The sequence below is a fragment of the Patagioenas fasciata genome, chromosome 11, assembly GCF_037038585.1.
Source record: "Patagioenas fasciata isolate bPatFas1 chromosome 11, bPatFas1.hap1, whole genome shotgun sequence".
In the NCBI taxonomy this organism is placed as follows: domain Eukaryota; kingdom Metazoa; phylum Chordata; class Aves; order Columbiformes; family Columbidae; genus Patagioenas; species Patagioenas fasciata.
The window spans coordinates 17917086-17933311 of NC_092530.1; the positions used below are offsets into that span (position 1 = coordinate 17917086).

The 16226-nt window shown below is 38.9% G+C and overlaps 1 protein-coding gene and 1 long non-coding RNA gene across 3 annotated transcripts in view; one reads left to right on the plus strand and one right to left on the minus strand.

Moving 5' to 3' along the window:
- Positions 1 to 8618, plus strand: part of LOC139828847 (uncharacterized) — a 9228-nt gene extending 610 nt beyond the window's left edge. The window contains exon 2 of one of the 2 annotated variants that reach the window (XR_011740888.1): positions 5178 to 8618. This is a non-coding gene — a long non-coding RNA (uncharacterized lncRNA). The remainder of the gene's footprint in view (positions 1 to 5177) is intronic. The other variant, XR_011740889.1, reaches the window with a different exon arrangement.
- The window catches only part of NRK (Nik related kinase), a 100686-nt gene continuing 90644 nt past the window's right edge, over positions 6185 to 16226 (minus strand). The window contains exons 30-31 of the mRNA XM_065846354.2: positions 10943 to 11082; positions 6185 to 10069 (exon numbers count right to left, since the gene is read on the minus strand). Of these exons, the coding sequence (XP_065702426.1) occupies positions 9986 to 10069; positions 10943 to 11082 (224 nt within the window). The 3' untranslated portion in view covers positions 6185 to 9985. The remainder of the gene's footprint in view (positions 10070 to 10942; positions 11083 to 16226) is intronic.

Here is a 16226-nt window from a genome sequence, read left to right on the forward strand (position 1 = left end):
AGGAAATACCCGGGTAGCGGAGGAGAGGCGAGGCGAGGCGGGAGTTTCGAGGCGTTGGGCCAGCACTGCTCGGTTGTTAGAGAGCGAGCCCGGGGCCTACGGCAGGGCCGGGCCATTGGTGCATCTGCTCCGTGTTGTGCTGCCCGTGTCCCGGTCTCCGGAACGGCAATGGGGCTTCTCATTCCCTTTGGCCCCCGAGGGACCTTTTGCTGCACCTGTTCCTGATTTTGTTTTAATTTAACTGGGTGCATAATACTCATTATTGTTTCTACCTCAAGATAGAATCATTTTGGTTGAAAGAGATCCTCAGAGTCATCGAGTCCAACCATAGCCTAACCTAACTCTAGCACTTACCCACGTCCCTAAGAACCCCGTCTAAATGCCTTTTAAACCCCTCCAGGGATGGTGACTCCACCACTGCCCTGGGCAGCCTGTTCCAGTGCCTGACAACCCTTCCCATGAAAAATTTTTTCCTAGTATCCAATTTAAACCTCCCCTGGTACAACTTGAGGCCATTTCCTCTTGTCCCATCACTTGCTACTTGGGAGAAGAGACCAACCCCCTCCATGCTACAACTTCCTCTCAGGCAGTTATAGACAGTGATAAGGTCTCCCCTCAGCCTCCTGTTCTCCAGGCTGAACAGCCCCAGTTCCATCAACCACTCCTCATCGGACTTGTGCTCCAGGCCCCTTGTGCTGGCTCCTGAAATTATAGAATCATAGAATCGTTTAGTTTGCAAAAGATCTTGCAGATCATTGAGTCCAACCATAAACCAAACACTGCCAAATCTACCACTAAACCACATTCCTAAGAACCATATCTACATGTCTTTTAAACCCATCCAGGGATGGTGACTCCACCACTTCCCTGGGCAGCCTGTTTCAGTGCCTGACAACTCTTTCTGTGAATGAAGTTTTCCTAACATCCCATCTAAGTCAGGTAGCCTTTGGAGATCCAGAAGAGCAAAGTGGGGCTGCATCTTGGGCAGAGCTGTTCCACGCACTGGGCCAGATGCAGTTCTCCCAGTTGAGAATGGTTGTATTCCTGGTCTACTGTCTTTGCCATTGTGGAGTATTTGCTGTAGGGAAACTGGAAGACCTGTTCTTTGAACCATTTAAAACAGTCTGAAAAACTACAAGAAAGCATAACAGCCAAGCCTTTTCTGGTCTTTAGACTGCCCTAGGAATGGTATGAGTTTATGGATTTTATGTAACAGAGCACTCCTTAGGGAAAAAATTTAAATCAGTCATTCCTGATGTTTGTGTTGGAGCTAAGGTATTGAGCAAAACTTCAATGTGGTGTCTTTTCTTTTCCCCACAGTAAATACATGATCTGTTGTGTGGACTGATAAAAATAGTTTTTATGATTTAAAAAGCAAACATGACTCAAACACCTTTTTATTGAGGTTGCACAGGATGTGATTTTACATCACACATAAGCTTTACCTAGAGAGCTGTGGTGTAGACTTTTTCCAGCTATTAAACAAATCTGTAGGTATAATGAGGTACTCTGTATACTGTTCACAGCTTCTTTTCACTTTTGTCTGTGCTTGTGATATGACTTGCAGAAGAAAGGTGTTTTACTTATATCAGAGGTAATTGTTACATGTACATCTCTTGTCAGGATTTGATATTATTGTAAGTCACTCTGGTTTCAGTCATGAAAACTATGAAGTTATAGTTTTTGTGGAGTAATAATGGACTGACTATAGTAGAGTTAATACTTTATGATTTTGGATAAATTTGTATGCATTGCAGTTTCAGATACAAGACAGTTCCCTCTCTTAGGAACTGGATCCTGTTACCTTCTTTCTCACCAGCAGAGGTCTAGCTAACATAGCAATTTCAAAACTGGCTCAGGGTAAATCTTTATCACTGACTGAATGTCAACAGCAAGTTTAATGACTGGTTGTGTCTGTGCATTCCTCTGGATGTGATTTCCCTGCCATAGCTGACCAGTGGGATGGATGTGATTGTATTAGAAACGGGAAGTTCAGAAACACTTTGAGAATCAGTATGAATGGTGATGAGCCATCAGGAGATGGCCCTATCAGTCATGAAAACAAAGAGCACAGTGTGTTACTTCGAGCCTGTTCCATCAGACCGTGTAAGAATATCAGTGAAGACAATATGAGTTTTTACACTGAGCACTGGTGTCGACCTCTGGTGAATTAATAGAGAGTCTCAAATTCTCAGACATAATTAGCAGCTAAGGATCTCAGGTTTTATGTACAACACACCTTAAGAAAATCAGCAGTTAGTCTCTATAGCAATGCCAGTGAGGAATGGGCTGTGCTGAATAGGAAGACGTTATGACATTCTGTTAAATGTTACATTTAATATACATTGGAGAAATAAAAGGTGATGCTGTAGATTTTTTAAAAAAAATAGTTATTGTGCGAGATCATAAAGCTTACTGTAAAACACCGTTGTTCAACACAAAGTGTTTTGAGGACAAAAATGGAAAAGCTTTTCTGATGCATTTCACCATTATTTCCTAGAGGCTTTTGTTAAATCAACCTAGAAAATAACAGGAAGTGGTTAACTAATGCTAAACTAACATTACCCAGCAGACATGCTCTTGCCTTTTAATCAGCTCTATGCACTTTGAAGAGCAGTTAAAGAAAGTGGTGGGCTTTCAGCAGGAAGATCACTTACACATTTGTTATGTGTAACCTTGATCTATTGTGCAGGTTTTAGAATCTAAGGAAGTCTTTTATATAGATTGCAGGTTTGCTCATTTTTAGTTAACTTAAATACAGCTGTCTAAACAGGGAACTAGCTAGCTTTTATGATGTTTTTTGGAGGATCAATTTCATTCCACAGCAGTGTGGTACCATGAAACAAAGTACTTTTAAATGCAAAAGAAAGGTAAGATTAAAAATGCCATTTCATTTAAGCTCCAATAACAATAGAAAATACAAAGCTATTTACAGTTTGTTTGATATATTATGTAGCTTGCAGTGTGTGTGTGAGTGCAGCCAAATCTTGCTGCATAGCTCTCTTGTTTGGCAAATAGTTATAAATTAAAGAAGATATTTTATTTTTTCCTCTTATGAGACAAAACCCCAAATGCTTTCACTTTGGGCTGGCATTGTTTTGTTTGCAGAAGTGTGTTTTGTGGTGGTGAGATATTGTCACTGTTCATTGCAGGGTGATGATAAACCATGGCAGATACTGTTTCATTGTGCCTTTAGGTACAACATGGGTAATACAGCTTTTTTCAGGGCAATTCTACTATCAACGCACAGTAAATTGGGAGGGTTCTTAAGGTGGGGTGGTTTCTGCCAGGGAGAGAGGAATTCCATATGTTCCTCATTTAGTACCTGTTAATTGATGGCCTCCCCTTCCTAGCTTTTTTTGGCTACCTTGCAAATTCTAAATAAATGGTTGTTTTCTTATGTTGGATAAAATTTAGTGGCCATCTCACTACTGCCTTTTGGCACTGGTATGCTGATTTTGTGCAGCACCTTACAGAATAAATAAAACAAAAGATGCAGACTTAGAAGTATACAGGGCTGGAATAAAGTGTGTGTGTGCAGGAGGAGGGGATTAAGTAAATTATGTATTAGCTTGATGCTGGCTGCTACCTTAAGAAAGAGGAAGTCGAGGCCTGGTCTGGAGTCCAGTGTGCATCTCTTCGGTGATGTGCTTGTATGCCAGAAGCCGTACCAGATTAATCAGTGTATGGATGGATGATCCTGTGTCCCTCTGGGGGTACAGTTTCTAGCAATTTGCAACTTTCTGTTTTCTTAACTGTTTTCTTGAACAACTCAGGATGGGGAGCAGGAGAGAATCATGAGCAAGGATGATCAGAGAAAGGCTAATTTTATTTTGCTGAATTTTCCTTGTAAGTTGAATTTTCCTTAGTAGTCTCATAAATGAGTGCCATAGTTGGGCCCAGTTTGATTCTTGTTTACTTAATATTTGCCACAGAATATTCCTATATTTAAGGGTAGCATGAGATGACTCCTCTTGATTGCTGGTGCACCACTGATCAAATGGGTGTGCTGCCTGCATGTCTATCAATGCCACGGAGTGAGGGCCGAGGGAGGAGATTTTAGGTTCTAACCCATACAACACTTCCTCTGACATTACTTATAGCACCTGCCATAGCAATCAAGCTTAGTGTATGTGTTGGATAAAAATACAAATAATGTTTTAGTATTAGTCTAGACAGGGTAGATCAACCCTAAAGCCTAGTAATTACAGGTTAGATTAAAAATTGCCTTTATTTGCTCTCATGTCTGGGCATTTTGTCCAGTTTTACTTTGCCTGCAGACTTCTATCAGGTGTTACTTGTCCAGATTTCAACAACTGGTGTTTCCTTTCTCTCATCACCTTGAGTACTTTCTTTTTTTGGCTGGGCTGTATAGTTTGGGCTCAGAACTACAACTGCATAGAAACGTTTTATGACCCGGCCATCCAGGCTGAAGCAGCATGCCTGCTAGGAACCTGGGAGATAGGCTTTTGTAAGAGGTTATATTGTGTGCTTGTGACCATACATTTTTAACTCAGCCAAAAATGGAGAAGTCTTAATGGAGATGGCAAATGAGCTTCACTTTTCACAGGCATGGTGAAAGGTACAAAGACCAGTTTATTGACCATTTTCTCAAGTCCTGGTTCCTGATTTTTTTTTTTTTTTTAGTAGAAAAGCCTGCCAGTTTGCTAATCTGTCTGTTGTTTTGCAATACAAGTTTGTTTCATTTTGTAAAAACAAACATGGACAAGGCAAATACTGTCCCTAGCGTCTTTCCTGGAAACTGTAGAATCATCTTGGCTAAAGTCAAGGGAGGTGGGGAAGAGGGATGGAAATGAACTGGTAATAGCTGATACAGAAGATGGAAATTATAGCCCTGTCTGAAGAATCTCACAATATTAGAAGGAAGGGAAGAATGGGGTCTTGAGAAGATCAGCACTTCCCACTCATGTTGCTAACCTTTGGCAAGGTAACACACATCTACAGGCAGAAAACAATAAAGGATCACCTCAAAAGGGCAAACCCTTGGATCCTCATCTGCAGTTCTTTTTACATATATGGGGCTGTGTACAAGATTTTTCGTGCTGATTCTAGAACACAATAATTATTATTTCTTGATAAGATTTTTCCACAACATTAATTACCTCTCCCTATCCACTAATCATACATACATGAATCAATGTATTTTTTTTTCATAGCAGTCATCGGTGCAGAAGTGTATCACAGCTAAAGAAGAAAGCCAGAATTCTTGCTTCTCTCTACTTATTACAACTATTCCTGATTTTAAAGGAGGTAAGCAAATGGAAAGAAAAAATCTCCTGTCCAACAGATGCAATTGTACTGGAACTGAAGCCTGATGTATTTCCTCTTGTGCTGAGGAGTGAAACTCATTTGAAGTTTCCAGGTGTACTGTATTACTGAACTTCAGAAGTAACTTTTGGTGGGAAGAACAATAATGACTGGAAAAACTAAGGTATATAACCATCAAGCAACCATGATACCTTTAAGGTTATGATACAGATTCCACTCCATACATTAAATACTGGAAACAACATGCTCTGCTAGCTTGAGAGACATATAACATTGATGAAAGGTACTTTTCATTTTAGAAAATTAAGGTAAATCTTGCCTCATGCCCTCACCCTTTCCAACTCCAAAAACTGACATAAATGGTCAATTTCCTAATTCTTGCTCTTAGGCGGTGCAGCTACAACATGCTATTACACTTCCCATCATATATAGGAATACATTTTATATGCAGCAACTAAGACTGCATGAGGATACCTGAGAAGAAGTGAACTGGGGTAACCTGGCGTTCAGGCTGATACACATGCTTAAAAGCCAGTTCTTGCAGTGTCGGTGACTGCAAGCTGTCATTTCACTCTAGTTCTGCTGCCCTCATCCCACTGGGTATTTCTGTAAAGAGAAAGGCGGCAGCACAGAAACTCACTTGGGAAGCTCATTAGAGCACAGACAGCACAGCGCTGGCTGACACCCTTACTGCCACTCTGTCTAGGCTGAAATCTCACACTGTCACCTCAACATCTTTATCCACTGCGAGAAAATAAATTAATTTGTCTCTATAGGCAGATGTAGATATTCCCCTAGGGATCCTGACTGGATTTCGAAAACAATAACAAAACTTTTAATCATTTTTACAGTAGTTTATGTAAATAGAACAGAATTTTACAAGCACAATATAGTGTTGATTTTCAGAGTATTTTTTTATTACTGTATCAGTTGTACAATTTCAACATTAGGGAACAATACATAATGTACAGTACATAGGCTTGTATCATTCCCAGGTTTTAAAGTCATGTGTCAAGATTCAGACTCCAGAATAGAGTTCACTGTTCCTAAAATGAAAGCAGGCACATCCAATACTACCTTGCTGCAGTTATTAGCACAATCTTGTTTGGCAAATATAAGATTAAGAGCACCACCTGCCATTAGGATACTGCATGTACCAAAGAATTACTGACAGGGATCCTTAACATTCTGTCCTTCTGCCCCTGTAGCATTTGTTCACATCAAAGTGACATCACTAGAAAAATACATTGTTAAGCAGTTTACTCCTTGATTGTAGAAGTTAGTGAAAGGGTACAGCTAGAGGAACATCTCACAAAATGAAACTACAAATCTGATACACATTTTGCATAGTTAAATTTATGTCAGGATAAACTTGTGTCTCTGGAATTTTTCTTCCTGCCTTTGAACTTTTGCTTTGAGCTGAACAGTTTTTCAGAACACTCATTCAGTGTTCAGACCACCTGGTCACTCCCGATAACTTTCCATTTCTTTGGTTACTTCCTTTTCCTTAACATGCCTTAACTCCTTTTTTTAATTCCTCCTACAGCAATACACTGTTCCAGACATCCACTCACTCCCCTTTGGCTACTCCTGTTTATTTTCTTCAGCTTTCCCCACCTCTTCAGTCACTTCCACTCTCTTCTGTTACTCTTCTCAACATCTCTAGGCTCTTTTTAATTTTCAACTGTTCTGATTTTCTCTTAATAAAAAAAAAATGCCACAGTCTTCTTGTTGTTGCATCTACTTGCTATTTGCAATACCACTTCTAAATCCTTTCAAAGCATTCACCTCTATAGACTTCATTCTTTCCATGTTTACACATAGATGTAACCCAAACAATTCCAATAGTTTTGTGCAAAGTGACAGATGAAAATCTAACCCACTGCCTTGACACAGATGGAGAGAAGAGAGAGCTAATAGAAGAAAAAAGAATGAAAAATTAAAATATCAATGTAATAGTGCACATTTGCTCTCCTGATCTTTTTTTCCCCCTCTTGGTATGGAGCTAAACAAACATCTTTACAGTGTGTCAACTTACTATCACCTTACTTTTCTGTTAAAATAATATTAAACAAGTTTGATCACATTTGCTTCTTTATTCTGTTGATATCAGTTGTTCTAAATTCCCACTGTTCTCTGCTAAATTCTATTTAACTAGTGCCTAGCATCAGGAAAAAAAAAATCTGCCTCCTATCTGTTGACACCATAATAGGAGAGGGAAAAAATTCACATGCATCCCTTGTAATGCAGAAGCTGCTATGATAAGCACACTTTAGAAAATAATATAGGGCAGCCTGGATCACTGATTGCAAAACTGCTAATGCTATAAGCAAGAAAGTTTTGCATACCTACTGGGTACAAAATGAAAGCTGTTCTTCCTTCTCACTCTTAGACTTTTAAGTTGAAAGCAATTAAGTTGTATTTCTGATTGTCTGCAAATTATTTTATGCCTGTAATTGTAACTTTCATCTCTGTTTCTGTTACAGATGTTACAGGCTTGGGTTTGTTTAGTTTTGTGTGTGTGGCTTTTGTTTTGGTTTTAGTCATGTCTTCATTGTTTATTCTTGCTATTATTTTTGGTTTTGTGGATACAAAAAGTCCAGTTTTGAGTAGCATGGGAGCCAAGCCACGTTTTGCTCATTTGTCCCAGACCTCGCACTGGCAACAGGTAGGAACATTACTACAAATAGATAGAGACATCCTGTTTTCACACAGCTCTGTCTGAGCACAGTGTAGCATTCAAATTTTAAGCCTGCATCCAAACTGGTTACCTGCGTACATTAAGAACCACTTTAAGTATTTAACTGCACATATTTTTTAGTGTGGCCTTAGGCTTATTTTTCTGCAAGTTAAAACATTTAAAGGGAAAATACTTCATAAAAAACTTACACATTTTGAGATACACTAGTGCTTCTGAAAAGTGCTAGGCTAATAACTTTGGAAAGTGCAGTCCTCCACATAGCCAAAGAGCACAGGCAGCAACAGTGTAGGCATCTCTTACCTGCCTGCAGCTGTTGAGGTGCCAGCACAGGAAAGGGGGCAAAGGATGATTAGCCCCTAATTTAATTCTCTGCTGACATAGACAAGGATGCCAGTTCTGGGGCTGATGATTGCAATCACAGCACCTGTCAGTCACAGCATGACTGCTAACACTAACTTGACCTGACACACTATACAAAACAGCTACCAGTTTTAACAACTTTCTTTCTTGCCTTCTTCAACAATTTTGAATGAACATCCTTGAGGTAGATGACCAGATATTCCAATGCACTTTCCCTGCACCTTTCAGTATCACATATTTCAAGTAAAAAAAAAAATTTAAAAAAAAATCTATTTTCAAACACTGTAGTTAGCAATTTCACTTTTGCCTACAGTGTCATCCATACTGTATCATGTCTGGAATGAGCTCTTTTGTATTACATTTGATGCTTTCCATTTTCAAAGCACATCCAAAAATCACCTAAATGAGGATTGCAATAAACCATACAATTTAATCATAGTATATGATATATATAGTGTATATATATATATAATATCTATAGTTTTATGGCAAGTTACAGAGCCCCTGAGAACAGAGTTTATGCAGAAACACTGGCACCAATAACACTAGTGGATGCGGCTTTATTTAGATGTAATTAGCATAGAAAGCACCTGAAATTATTTATATTTTCTATTTATAATAGATTAACTCTTTGGATATTTTCATAACTATATTAAGAATACATTTGTTAATCTTAACATCCATTGTGGAAAGAATATATTTACACAGAAATACATGAAAGACTTGCTGCCGAAAGAGCAAGAAGGGAAGAAAAGATGGTGCCTGGTCCTGTGCCCTTATATACATGGGTAGTGCCTTTAAATCAACTCATATGAGTGCGGGTCCCATGTTAGAACAAAAGTTACAGGTTCAGGTCCACAAGGCTTTATGCACATACAATTTTGACAAACTACTATTTGAACTATTTTTACAAATACATTCTACAGTAACTGTGTCTACCGGCTCAGGCATCCAGCCCTGAGAGAAACATGAAGTCTGTCCCCTGCATTTTGTAAAATCTACCAGATGGGGCACATGTCTAGAAGTAGCTGCTTTTACAGCTCTGCAGTGAAATGCACCTGCCTACCTAGCACAGGATACGGCTGATCCATTGAGCATCCCAATCTGCATTAGGCCCCTTCATGAACACTTGCTCTTTCACTTGTTATAAGACTTGGGCAGCTGAGTCTTGGTAAAACGGTGACAGCTTGCTTAAAATGCAAAACCCAGTTCAAAATAAAGTAGATGCCAGTTTGTCACACAGCTTGTGTAGATATATCTACTTAGAGATGTTGCTGTCCAAAAAAAGAAAGACTTCAGTTCAAGATAACAACATTACATCATCTGTGAAAATGAAACTGTACACGTTTCAGAGTACAGGAACCTCTTCAACTGGCTACATTCTTCATTAAAGTTGTTCTCCCCTGGCACTATGAATACAATCTTGGTTTGCAACACATTTTGCAAGACAAACAAGGTTTGCAATATTTTGACAGGAAAATGGAATTCTTTCCCAACAGAAAGAATATGAATTTTGATAAGTTAATAATGGCAAAATCTTTGTAGGTAAAAAGTGCAAATTTGCGTATATTACCTCCAAGCATTTTACACTGCTACCTACAGGGAATTTCAAAGCATCCTTCATTTTGAAGTGATTTACCAGTTGAATAGTACATTTTGACCAAGAGTCATAAAGTATATTTGACTGCTGCCTCCTGACTGTACAGATGCAAAGAACACCTTGAAAGAGAAAAAAAAAAAAAATATATGCTACTGTCAGTCTACATTTATGAGAATATTTTTTACCCATATGTGAAATCTGAGAGAATGCCAGAGTCCCAAATACACGGAAATACATGTATATATATCTCACAGTTCAATTTTAATCCCATAAGAAACTTTTAAAAGTGAAACGATGCTTGTGGTACAACTGGGTATATTTTGATGTATCTCTTTTCCTATTTGGAAAGACACAAGATGATAACATTTTAAAATAATTAATGAATCTAAACAGTTTGGGGGCCCCAGTTTTCTAAATATGTCAGTGGGACTAAGCAAGTTTCACAGAAAATTTATCAAGCACTGCTAAATGCAGCAATCATACTTGATTATCCATACTCGAGTGTCTGCAGTATCTCAAATATTAGAGCACTGGTGTTTTTTGTGTGGTGTGGTTTTGTTTCTTGGTTTTGTTTGGTTTTTTGTTTTGTTTTTCATGATGGCTGCTCGGAATTGGCTGTAATTTGGATAGCCCAGGAGAGGCAGTCCTGTAATTGGGCATTATCAAGGCTGGCTCACCAGCCCTCCCCAGTACACCTGTTTTGCTGGAGTCTGGCCAGTTAGCAGTGTCTGTTATCATTTCTGATATCAGTTAAGGCTGGGTGCAACAGGAGTTATAACAGAGCTGGCTAAAGTAGGGTCGTGTGAAAGTGTGGAATATGCATAGTGTGTGCTTTGTGGGGCCAGTGACTACATGTGCTTTGAATGAGGAAATTATGCTAAGGTAAGAAATAACCAATGTAAAAAGAAAGTTATAAAAATTAAATGGTCTTAGTGTCATAGTCAGCCATCACTCATTTTTGCTAAATCACCACACTGTAATCATCTCCATACCTTGTCATTTCTTTCACATAGAAATTTTAGCTTCTGTGCTTTCTTGTGCATAAATACTCCTTCCAGATTTCCTGTTTCCACAGAGCGTAGTTCAATTGCCTTCTCTCCCCAGCCCATGACCTGATTAGATTGAAGGTAAGCTGGGAAGAAAAAAAAAAAAAAAAAAGAAAGAGATACAATTTAACAGCTGAAAAACTGATTTTTACTTCATTTATGTCAATATGGATCTGAAGCATTTCTCTTTGATAACAATATATTCTGAATTATTTGTATTTTAATTTACATAGCACTGGGAACAGTAACTGTATTTCAGTTACTACTCCCAGACTTTGTATTCTAGACCCAAAAGCATGCTACTTATATATTTTGTGATTTTAGAATCATGAAAGTTTGGAGGAAATCTCTGAAGGGCCTCTTGTTTAACCCCCACCCCAAAGCAGGGCCAGATAAGATAAGATTATTCAGGACCTTGTCCAGACATGTTTTGATGGATATTTCACAACCTCTCTGAGCCTCTGCTGCAATGCATCACTGCTTTCAAGGTTAAAAATTTCTTCCCAATACCTAACTGGAATTTCTCTTGGTGCAACTTGTGCCCATTTTGCCTCTCATCTCTTCATTCTACATGTACAAGAAAAGTCTTGACTTTGTGTTCTCTATACCTTCCTAGTAGGAAGTTTGTTTTGTATTTACTATGAAGCTCAGCTTAGTTTGAAACCTAAATACTTTTGAATCTGAGATTCTGGCATGATTAATTTAGTGTCCTTAGCTATTGTCTTCCCATCACTGGTTATATTCAGTATCTCCAAAACCAAAATAAGATACTCCGGCTCTGTGGAAGCTTACTATGCATCTCCCTTTAAATCTGGCAATTAGATGAGAAATGGGAATAGTCATGAAGGAGTTAACACCACAGATTTCAAATGAGGCACAGTTTCAGTGAAAGCCCTCTGATTAGTGCATGTATGGGCTTCCAAGGTAAAAACACATTAGTTATGCTCTATTGACAGTCAGTGCTCCAAAACTGCTCTTGCTAAGCTATGAACTATTATTAGTCTGAGAATTCTGGTGCTCTGAAATTATCTAGAGGGAATGTGTGCATTTGACTGGTTTTTAGCTTCAGCGGACAGTGCTTGCCTGCCCTACATTATTAGCAAGTCTGTTCCTTAAAACCTTCCATGTTGATTTAGATTTTTGTCTAAAAATCAAACTTTCAGTACAAACTGATACAGGAAGCAACAGCCTGCGATCCTACTTTAGAATGACAGCAGAAAATAAAGGCAATATGCCTGACTGTATGTCCTTCTAGCAGCTGTTGATTTAATATTAACTTGGAATCCTTGCTTTACAATTCTTGTCAGAAGAGGTGTATGAAAATTATACTTCCTTGGAACCATATGTGGTTTTGCTACAATGTTGGGATTCTAGTTTCCTCAAAGTGTATGAATTTCCCCTAAATCTGTTTAGTGGACTTTCTTTTCAGTTGTTGTTTGTGCACACTGAAGGCTTCCCTGCCACTGGAGCTGAGAACAAAAATATTCTTTCCCAGTATTATACGCAGTCATGTAGTATTGTAGTCCTGCTTGAAAAGCAAAATGGCAGTAAGCAACCGAGGACAAGTGGGAGAAGGTAGGGAGGGGTATTTTCAAAAAAATCGAACACCTGAAATCAATACTTTTTCCAGTCTCTTGTTTATGCTTCAGTTCCTAGGCTTTACAGCACGGCACTATTGCTGTCGGCTGCGAAGAAGACTGTCATTAACATTTCTGAATCCCTGCAGCAGCAGGGTGATGAGCACCAGGGCAGCACCCATGCAATGTGCAGTTAGTGTCTAAAAAGGTAGGACCAGACCATGCATAAAGTGATGAAGATGAAAATGATACAATACTCAGACATTTTCTATTTTTTTGTAACAACTGACACCACAATAACCTCCCCCTGCCTCACCCAGATTACTGCATATTTTAAAAGACCTAAAGTTGTGCATTAGCGGTGTGGTTCTTGTTATACCATTTACAGCAGCACTGCTCCCTGGGACATCAAAGGATACATGCCATAAACTTAGTATAGCAAAGCGAGACCAAGATCGGTTTTGTAACATCATGAAAGCACTAGCAATGCTCTAAGTGTGGGGCAAGACTTGGTAGTTCCTGTTTACAGTGTTGAGCAGAGTCCCCATTCAGGGAAGTAACTGTTTCAAGGGGAGATGTTGGGGGAGACAGGAAAAGTGAAAGAAATTACTGAGCCATATTGGATCTGTGAAGTTCTGTAAAGCATCCCTGACACGAGCCATTGATCTCAGTCTCAGACCAGCATATACTCAGTGTGAATGACACAAATGCACTTGGTACCACAAAACCCAGGTACTGCTACAATCTCACTTCCCTTCTTAACTTTGCTTTTCTTTTTTAAACTCTTCCCCTTCAAAAATCCCTTTTCTGATCTCAAGTATTGAATTTGGCTCACTGCCCTAAGTGGTTATTCCCAAATGACCTCCGTATGAGAGCAGAATCAGGCCAGCTTTTAGCAAAATATCATCAAACTGGGCTTTTCTGATTACTATTACAGAAATAGGGCAGGAAAGGACCTTAATGCAACTTCTCTTCCATCCATACCTCTGTGCCGCATCGGTATCACTGCTGACAGTTGTTTGTCTAACCTGACCTTGAAGACCTCTAAGGATGGAGCCTCCAAAAATTCCCCTGGCAACTGGTTCCAGATAAATCAGGAAATTAGAAATAAACCAAATATGAATTAAAAGAATTAACTGCCGCCAAAGTTAAACAATTCTGGGTAGGAAAACTGAGGAATGAATCAATAACTTTTCTTGTGCAATTCTGTTAAATAGTTTTACTGCTACTATTTTTATTACATGGATAGAGGTGGGTATTTTCCTTCCTCCAGTCACAGCTGTGGAAAACCTTTACTAAATAAAAAAGGCTAGAGCATCAAAATCAAGAAGGTAAAAAAGCCTCTAAAGCTGGATAAATTCACAAGTGGACAAATTAAGAAATTGACCATGGAAGGCAGGTGTTTTTCTGCTATATGTTTTGGTTAGATTGCACTGGACAAAGGGCTATCACACAGGGTTCCCTAACCACCCCAAGCAAGCTAGGAATAAATGTATTACTAAATTCTTTTTTTTTAAACTTGTATGTGTCTATGCATCTCTGCTCCCAGTTGTTGCTCACTCCTTTGTAATTATTCCAGTAGAACTGATAACCCGGAAATGTATTTGGGGTGACAGTTTCCTTCTTTGAACGCTTTTTGCTGTTTCTTGGGGAAAAAGAGCACAGGAGATCTGACCAACAGGAACAATTCAGGCACGAACAGGCATTTTCTGTGCATGAGCCAGACAGCAACTGTTTGAAGAACTAGTAGCACGTTCACAGAGCACCGAGCAAGTAATTCACCCAACTTTTTGGTAATGCTGTTTGTTTTTCTACATAACATCCTTTTAACTTCATTTCTATTTCCTTCGCTTTTTGCACACAGCAAAGGAAATAAGGACTTTTATTGGTTCTCTACTCTGGGAATATCAGGTTTGTGCCAGCTCTCTAAGACTACATACTGTAAATAATTCATTACTCACACAAAAGGGCAAAAGTGCTCCCAAATCTTTATTAACTTGATGTTTCTTAAACCCCTTTTTTAATCCTGTTTTATAGAGAGAAAATATTGCAGCTATATTTGTATTTAGCCCTATGTATGTGAAATATCTTTCAGATTAAACTTCGATATGAGTACTTCCACAATTTTAATTTCCCATGGGATTTGAGTTTCCTCTCTCCAATTTCTTATTAACAGATCGGTCACAGAGGTCCCAATTTAGACTGTGAGGGTAAGCTATATTTAGGCTCTGTGCCCTAAATCCATCAATTACAATACAAACTAATTTTTTTTGATAGTCAAGATATTCTCACCAACTACAAAAATTTTCTGTCAAAATAATTGTTTAAGGACATTAAGAAATGAGCAAAGGATGGTTAGAGGGAACCCTGAGGTTAACACAAGACCCTTCTATTTCTGAAACACAGAGTGAAAACTTTGAGATAAGCTCATACAGACCCATTTCAGACAACCTAAAGTCAGGAAATTCCACAAAAATGGGATCTTTTATGAAACTTTCAAGTTCCCCCTAAGTTTGGCCATGCATATAAGACAGTTATTCACACTTCTCTCATAACAGCTAATGTTTTCATCTGGAGCCAAGCATTTCAAAGGATCAAGAAAATTAAAAGGAGCTAGTGGGAAACAATTATTAAAATAATAGTTAACAGAGCTCTTTGTTTAAAGTTTGACTTGTGTGTTGAGTTATAGGTTGGGTTAATTTGTTTTTAACGGAAATATGATTCCAATCAGAAGTCAAATTAATCTTGTACCACATCAAAGATTGACAGTTTCTGTGCCAAAGAAATCCATTTCTGAGATAGCAGAAGTGTGCAGCAGCAGCAGCAACACAAGGGTTCTCAAGCTCACATACTGGAAAATTTTCAAATGACAACTGAGAGGGGCTGTTTGGAGAATGTGTCCCTTCACTCTGGAACCTGCAGAAGTATAAACAATGAAAGAGATGGATGGATGGAAACATTTTCCCTCCAAAGAGAAGCTACAGACTTGCTTTCTGAGCACTGGAAGAAGTTGTACAAAGAGCTGGCTGTTTACTCAGCTCTCCTAACCTCACCCTCCACAACATCTCATGCAGCTCGCTGCTTCCTCACCAGGGTGTTTCATTACACCCATCCCAGCGACCTGTTCCTGGACGGGCATCACCTTCCCATCTGGTGGTGCCCATTCCTCTAGACTGACTACAGAGAAAATCTAAACTATTCATGTAGACAGAACTCCTAACTTCTATACAGTAAAACTGACCAGACAGGATGCCACCCTCAGAAGTATCTTCTTTATCCTCTTCTTATTTAACTGCCCTAAAATACTGTGACAAAAATGCTTAGGCAATTTCGTACTGATAGCTTTCCATGCAAATGGTTATCACAGAGGTGTGCTGAAGAACAGGAGAAATAGCTGCACGAACACGTGGAAAGGCGAGTGTCCAAATGGCATTCCTTCTATTAAGATGTAATCAGCCTTGAGAAATTGAGAATGCCTAGCCAGATGTATACTGAAGGATGTTTTAAATTAGAGTAATTACCTGGCACAAAGGATCTCCAAAGTGGTGAAGCTTTCTTCACTTCAATGCCAGCTGGGTACACACAAGGAAATTTATACTGAAGTGAAGGCAGTGTGATTTCCAGGCTACAGGAATGCTTTACAAACCTATCTC